This window comes from Dicentrarchus labrax, unplaced genomic scaffold, assembly GCF_905237075.1.
Source record: "Dicentrarchus labrax unplaced genomic scaffold, dlabrax2021, whole genome shotgun sequence".
In the NCBI taxonomy this organism is placed as follows: Eukaryota; Metazoa; Chordata; class Actinopteri; family Moronidae; genus Dicentrarchus; species Dicentrarchus labrax.
Genome location: NW_026136853.1, coordinates 700,001 through 707,500, shown reverse-complemented (window position 1 = coordinate 707,500; position 7,500 = coordinate 700,001). Strand labels below are relative to the sequence as shown.

The following is a 7,500-nucleotide window of genomic DNA, read 5'->3' as shown; positions in this document are numbered from 1 at the left end:
GATTCTGGGATAGAACCAGGGATTCTGGGATAGAACCAGGGATTCTGGGTTAGAACCAGTGATTCTGGGATAGAACCAGGGATTCTGGGTTAGAACCAGTGATTCTGGGATAGAACCAGTGATTCTGGGATAGAACCAGGGATTCTGGGTTAGAACCAGGGATTCTGGATTAGAACCAGAGATTCTGGGTTAGAACCAGGGATTCTGGATTAGAACCAGGGATTCTGGGTTAGGACCAGGGATTCTGGGATAGGACCAGGGATTCTGGGTTAGAACCAGGGATTCTGGGATAGAACCAGGGATTCTGGGTTAGAACCAGTGATTCTGGGATAGAACCAGGGATTCTGGGATAGAACCAGGGATTCTGGGATAGAACCAGTGATTCTGGGATAGCACCAGTCATTCCGGGTTAGAACCAGGGATTCTGGATTAGAACCAGGGATTCTGGGATAGAACCAGGGATTCTGGGTTAGAACCAGTGATTCTGGGATAGAACCAGGGATTCTGGGTTAGAACCAGGGATTCTGGGATAGAACCAGTGATTCTGGGTTAGAACCAGTGATTCTGGGATAGAACCAGGGATTCTGGGTTAGAACCAGGGATTCTGGGTTAGAACCAGAGATTCTGGGTTAGAACCAGGGATTCTGGATTAGAACCAGGGATTCTGGGTTAGAACCAGGGATTCTGGGATAGGACCAGGGATTCTGGGATAGAACCAGGGATTCTGGGTTAGAACCAGTGATTCTGGGTTAGAACCAGTGATTCTGGGATAGAACCAGTGATTCTGGGATAGCACCAGTCATTCCGGGTTAGAACCAGTGCGTTAGAGCAAATGAAGAAACAGAATCCGGGAGATCTGATTTCAAACTTTATTAATGTTTCTAAAATGTTGTTACACACTTATCAGACTTCCTGTCAGCTGACCTACACTCCATTCACACCTGTCGCTCCACAGATACACCTGTTGAGGTTTTCGTCATCACGGCGACAGGGAAAAACCTGGATGACCTGAGCAATACGATTGGCCACAGTAGAGGAGCTGGCGGCGATGACTCTTCGGGACATCATGTCAAACTCTGAGCCTGAGGAGACACACGTACCAATGAAAAGAAATACACACAGGTGGAGATATGACATCACATGTCAGATACAGACCGTCCGTATCCATGACGACGCCTCCAGCTTCCTGGACGATAATGGCGGAGGCGGCAATGTCCCAGCAGTGCATCCCAATGTGATAGTAGGCATCAGCTCCACCTGTTGCCACCTGACACATGTCAACTGCCGCTGTCCCCAACGCACGGACACTAACCCCACACAAACAACACGTTATAGAGGTCACAGCATACAAACAACACGCAAACATGTCATACAGGTAACGTTCTCACCCGTGTACAGGTAGTTTCAGCAGTCTAAAGATGTTGGAGGTCATGATGGACAGAGCAAGGTCATCACGCTCTGCCCCAATCTCAGTCACCACCACACACCTGCTGACATCTGATTGGAGGAGACAGAATGGTAAATGGTAAATGGACCTGCATTTGTATAGGCCCTTTCTAGTCTTCTGACCACTCAAAGCACTTTTACACACACATTCACTCAGTAATGGAAAAGTGCATCAAACAGAAACTAACTCATGCACACACTGATGCATCGGGAGCAATTGGGGGTTCAGTATCTTACTCAAGGACACTTCGACATGTGGCGGGAGGAGCCAGGAATCGAACCAACAACCTTCCGATTAGTGGACGACCTGCTCTGCCTCAGAGCCACAGCCGCCCCAGAACAGTCAGAACTGGGGATGCTCGATATTGGCTTTTCTGCCGATATTCGATATTCCGATATTGTCTTCATGTCCAACTCTCAATTTCCGATATCAATATCTGCAGTCTTTTTACACCAAACTGTAACAACATAACATATCTCCTATAGTGGAATTAACACATTAGGCCTAATTTTATTGTGATGCCCCACTGGATGCATACATAAATGCAACATGGCTTTCCAAATGTAAACACTGTGCAAAATAAGAGAACGACTTCAACTTTCATTGTATCAATACTGAAAAGAGTACTAACGCTAAGCACTAGCTAAGCGCTAATCGCTAGCTAAGCACTAGCTTTGGTTAATGTGTTTAATTGTATTATTCACCTGAAGGAGTGCTAATGTAAATTCTAAGCCAATTGTTAGTTTGGTTAAGGAACAGCTCACAGCAGGGTAAAATATTTAAGGTGCATTGCACTTATTTTGTGTTAATATTAAAATCATTCAGCTTTAAATTGTTTGCTTGTTAGCCACGGTTAGCAACCAACCAGTCTAGTGTAGTTTTGTTGTTATACGTCATCTAGCGCGCGATATTATATATTATTTTATGGGACATCCCTAGTCCTAACCAATCCAGGTCCACTTTACTTTACCACCTAGACTACATGTGATGTAGTGTGTGTGATGTCACCTTCCTGCCCGGAGGCATGCAGCGGTTCTCCGTTCAGGAACGCTCCTCTTCCTCTCTGAGCGTAGAACAGCTTGTCCTCCACACAGCTGTACACGATCCCAAACTCTGTCTGACAACAACAACAACATGTTAGTCCATTTCCTGTCTGACCTCTGACCTCTGACCTGGAACCGGATGTTGAGTGTACCTGCTTGTTGATGGTGAAGGCGATGGAGATGGCCACAAATGGAAACCTGCCAGAAGAAACAACGCATCGAGTTCAGATTACAGTTACACACATGAATACACATAATTACCTCTGTGGTTCTTTCGGTCATAACTACGTTATATCAGTTACAACTACGGTTCCATTAGTCATAACTATGGTTCTATTAGTTAAAACTACGATTCTTTTAGTTATAACTACGGTTCTATTAGTCATAACTATGGTTCCATTAGTCATAACTACGGTTCTATTAGTCATAACTATGGTTCCATTTGTCATAACTATGGTTCTATTAGTCATAACTATTGTTCTATTAGTCATAACTATGGTTCCATTAGTCATAACTACGGTTCTATTAGTTAAAACTACGATTCTATTAGTTATAACTACGGTTCTATTAGTCATAACTATGGTTCCATTAGTCATAACTACGGTTCTATTAGTTAAAACTACGATTCTATTAGTTATAACTACGGTTCTATTAGTCATAACTATGGTTCCATTAGTCATAACTATGGTTCTATTAGTCGTAACTATGGTTCCAATAGTCATAACTACGGTTCTATTAGTTAAAACTATGATTGTATTAGTTAAAACTACGATTGTATTAGTCATAACTACGGTTCTATTAGTTATAACTATGGTTCCATTAGTCATAACTATGGTTCTATTAGTCATAACTACGGTTCTATTAGTCATAACTACTGTTCTATGAGTTATATCTACAGTTTTCCTCTCTCTCTGTAAACCCAACCTCTCACCTGTGTACAAAGTTAACAGTTCCATCGATGGGGTCGATGATCCAGGTGGGACTGTCAGTCAGCTCCAGACGCTCACCTGCAGCTACAGACTCCTCCCCGATGAACCTGAGGGTCACAGGTCAGAAGTCAAACAACAGTGCTGAGGTTCTGTATGTCAGAAGAAAACAGTAGAACCTGTGCTGTGGGAACTGGTTCCTACAGTAGAACAACACTAGAACCTGTGCTGTGGGTACTGGATCCTACAGTAGAACAACACTAGAACCTGTGCTGTGGGTACTGGATCCTACAGTAGAACAACACTAGAACCTGTGCTGTGGGTACTGGATCCTACAGTAGAACAACACTACAACCTGTGCTGTGGTTACTGGATCCTACAGTAGAACAACACTAGAACCTGTGCTGGATCCTACAGTAGAACAACACTAGAACCTGTGCTGTGGATACTGAATCCTACAGTAGAACAACACTAGAACCTGTGCTGTGGGTATTGGTTCCTGATGGCAGAGATGAGGATCTTCTCGACTCTTTGATCAGTTTCTGTCACCAAATCAGCTGGAGAACTTTTCAACATCACGTCTTTCTGCTGGTGGAACGCCATTAGAACGATCTGAAACACACACACACACACACACACACACACACACACACACACACACACAAAAGCTTTACATTGTGACAATGCACAGAACAATTTACACCATTACAAAATCAATAATCAGTATGTAGTGGTATCCGTACCCTTGAAACAAACATGAATGATTTCTTCTATACACTGTATATATTTATTTTATACACATATATAGTGTATATGTATGTGATGATGAAATGAGTATAACGGACTGCATGATGTCAGTTGGATCAATAATGATCAGTAAATGATAAATATATATGAATATGAACAGGTGTGTGTGTACCAGGTTCAGGTAAAGGTCATCAGCTCAAACTCAAACATTTTTATCAGAAAATTACAACACTGTGAACTGAACCTGAACTCATCATTCCTGCTGCGCTGCTATTGGTCAATGCATTCAGTGCTGGAGGTGCTCCACTTCCTGTATAAAATAACTCACATCTTCCACATGTGCAGCCGCTAACTTCCTGTTAGCCTTCTGCTGACTGATTCTGTGTTTCAGTGTGAATCCCTCCACTAACTGTTAGAGTCCATCAGTTCACGCTGACCCGGATGGTTCGTAACGCTCAGAACGTTGGACACTGGCAGGCGCCATTTTCTCTACGTAGCGTAAGGGAGGGACCACGGGAACACAGCGTCGTACAAAACCATTTTTATTATTATTGTGAAGAAATCAAGTGAAAAATAATCTGTCTGCTTGTAAATCACCATAGAAGAAGAAGGGGACGCAGTAAAATTGTTGTGATCGCTTTTATTTTGTTGTTTTTGTTGACAAAGTCCCATTTGACCTCTGACCTCTGTCTCAGTGCTGTGATTGGTCTGTGTGTCTCTTACCTCACTGGCCTGTTTGGCGATGGAGATGCCGAAGGTCAGACAGTCGGTCCAGTCGGCCATGATGATGAAGATGATGATGATTATTGAGAGTGATACTTCCTGTCAGAAGACAAAATAAAGACACAAATGAAAAAGGAAGAAACATGAGGACGGAAAAGTAAAAAGAGAAGAAGAAAACTGCTGATGTAACAAAAGAGACCACAGAAGAAGAAAAAAAGTCGAGATATGAAAAGAGGAAGAGAAGAAAAACAACAAAGAAGAAACTGAAGAGAAGAAGTACAGAAGCAGTAGAACCATAGAAGAAGAAGCAGTAGAACCATAGAAGAAGTACAGAAGCAGTAGAACCATAGAAGAAGTACAGAAGCAGTAGAACCATAGAAGAAGAAGCAGTAGAACCATAGAAGAAGTACAGAAGCAGTAGAACCATAGAAGAAGAAGCAGTAGAACCATAGAAGAAGTACAGAAGCAGTAGAACCATACAAGAAGCAGTAGAACCATAGAAGAAGTACAGAAGCAGTAGAACCATAGAAGAAGAAGCAGTAGAACCATAGAAGAAGTACAGAAGCAGTAGAACCATAGAGTAAGTACAGAAGCAGTAGAACCATAGAAGAAGTACAGAAGCAGTAGAACCATAGAAGAAGAAGCAGTAGAACCATAGAAGAAGTACAGAAGCAGTAGAACCATAGAATAAGTACAGAAGCAGTAGAACCATAGAATAAGTACAGAAGCAGTAGAACCATAGAAGAAGTACAGAAGCAGTAGAACCATAGAAGAAGAAGCAGTAGAACCATAGAAGAAGTACAGAAGCAGTAGAACCATACAAGAAGAAGCAGTAGAACCATAGAAGAAGTACAGAAGCAGTAGAACCATAGAAGAAGAAGCAGTAGAACCATAGAAGAAGTACAGAAGCAGTAGAACCATAGAAGAAGTACAGAAGCAGTAGAACCATAGAAGAAGAAGCAGTAGAACCATAGAAGAAGTACAGAAGCAGTAGAACCATAGAAGAAGAAGCAGTAGAACCATAGAAGAAGTACAGAAGCAGTAGAACCATAGAAGAAGTACAGAAGCAGTAGAACCATAGAATAAGTACAGAAGCAGTAGAACCATAGAAGAAGAAGCAGTAGAACCATAGAAGAAGTACAGAAGCAGTAGAACCATAGAATAAGTACAGAAGCAGTAGAACCATAGAATAAGTACAGAAGCAGTAGAACCATAGAAGAAGAAGCAGTAGAACCATAGAAGAAGTACAGAAGCAGTAGAACCATACAAGAAGAAGCAGTAGAACCATAGAAGAAGTACAGAAGCAGTAGAACCATACAAGAAGAAGCAGTAGAACCATAGAAGAAGTACAGAAGCAGTAGAACCATAGAAGAAGAAGCAGTAGAACCATAGAAGAAGTACAGAAGCAGTAGAACCATACAAGAAGAAGCAGTAGAACCATAGAAGAAGTACAGAAGCAGTAGAACCATAGAAGAAGTACAGAAGCAGTAGAACCATACAAGAAGAAGCAGTAGAACCATAGAAGAAGTACAGAAGCAGTAGAACCATACAAGAAGAAGCAGTAGAACCATAGAAGAAGTGTTGGTACCTGACGTCTGGTGAGTTTCTGAAGAACTTTATGAACTCTTGTGAACGTTTTTCTCTTTTTATACAACAAACAGCCAATCAGACCTCAGCTCTCATCTCCAGCCAATGGCAGCACTCCCTGGACCCGCCCCCCTCCTCCCCCCCTCCTCAGAGTGCTGACTGATAACAGAACTCCATAGAAAGAAGTCTCCAGTTTAGAAAGGTTAAGTTTTAGCTGCGGCCTTTATGTGTGTGTGTGTGTGTGTGTGTGTGGGAGAGCGTGGGGGGGTCAGAGGTCACAGGTCAGTGGTAACGAGGAAGTGGTGGTACATATGGTCGCTCAGCTGACTGCGAACAAACATCCCGTTCAGAGTTTTCCTCACTGCTAATTCTATTGGAGACAGTGTGTGTGTGTGATATCAGTGTGTGTGTGTGTGTGTGTCTGTAGCAGGTCACTGTATCTTTATTATTTCTATTATCAGTATTTCAGTTTGTTCTCGTCTCAGAAATGAACAAGAACAGCTTCGTTCTGTGAAACGTTTGCTGGATAACATCTATCAGCCATAACGTCACAAGAAAGAGATATTATTATTATTATTATTATTATTATGATTCCTAAATATGAGAAATAATTCCAGCTGCATTACGAGACACTTCCAGTTTTCCAACCCTCTCTCACACTTTCTAATCCATTACTGAGAGTCCTCAACCTCACAGTGAATCAGCAGGGCCAGGAGCGCTGGCAGATCTTTATATGCAGACCAAATAACAGAGGCCCTAAAATGGAACCCTGGGGAACTCCACAGGTAATATTGTGAGGTTCTGATACAACCCATCAACATCACAGGCTCGAGTTCTGGCAGTAAGATGAGAAGTGCTTTACATCAGTGAGTCACACATGTTGCTGTGAAAGCAGACTGAAGCTCATACAGCGAAATGTACCCCGACTCACATTTACTGTAACTGTAAGATCCCAGCTGGTTGCTGTTTCCACTGAGGCAGCAACAATATCTTTATCTAAATAATATCATAATAATAATATTATATC

The 7,500-nt window shown here is 42.2% G+C and overlaps 1 protein-coding gene across 1 annotated transcript; it reads right to left on the bottom strand.

Moving 5' to 3' along the window:
- Positions 1-855: 855 nt before the first annotated feature.
- LOC127360182 (inositol monophosphatase 1-like) lies at positions 856-6,556 on the bottom strand. The gene is made up of 9 exons (XM_051394461.1): positions 6,475-6,556; positions 4,887-4,985; positions 3,895-4,028; positions 3,422-3,526; positions 2,643-2,688; positions 2,456-2,564; positions 1,389-1,497; positions 1,156-1,307; positions 856-1,082 (listed from the first exon to the last, which is right to left on the bottom strand). Exons 2-9 carry the CDS (start codon positions 4,944-4,946, stop codon positions 925-927), a joined length of 873 nt encoding a protein of 290 aa, XP_051250421.1. The 5' UTR covers positions 4,947-4,985; positions 6,475-6,556; the 3' UTR covers positions 856-924.
- Between the last annotated feature and the right edge of the window lie 944 nt (positions 6,557-7,500).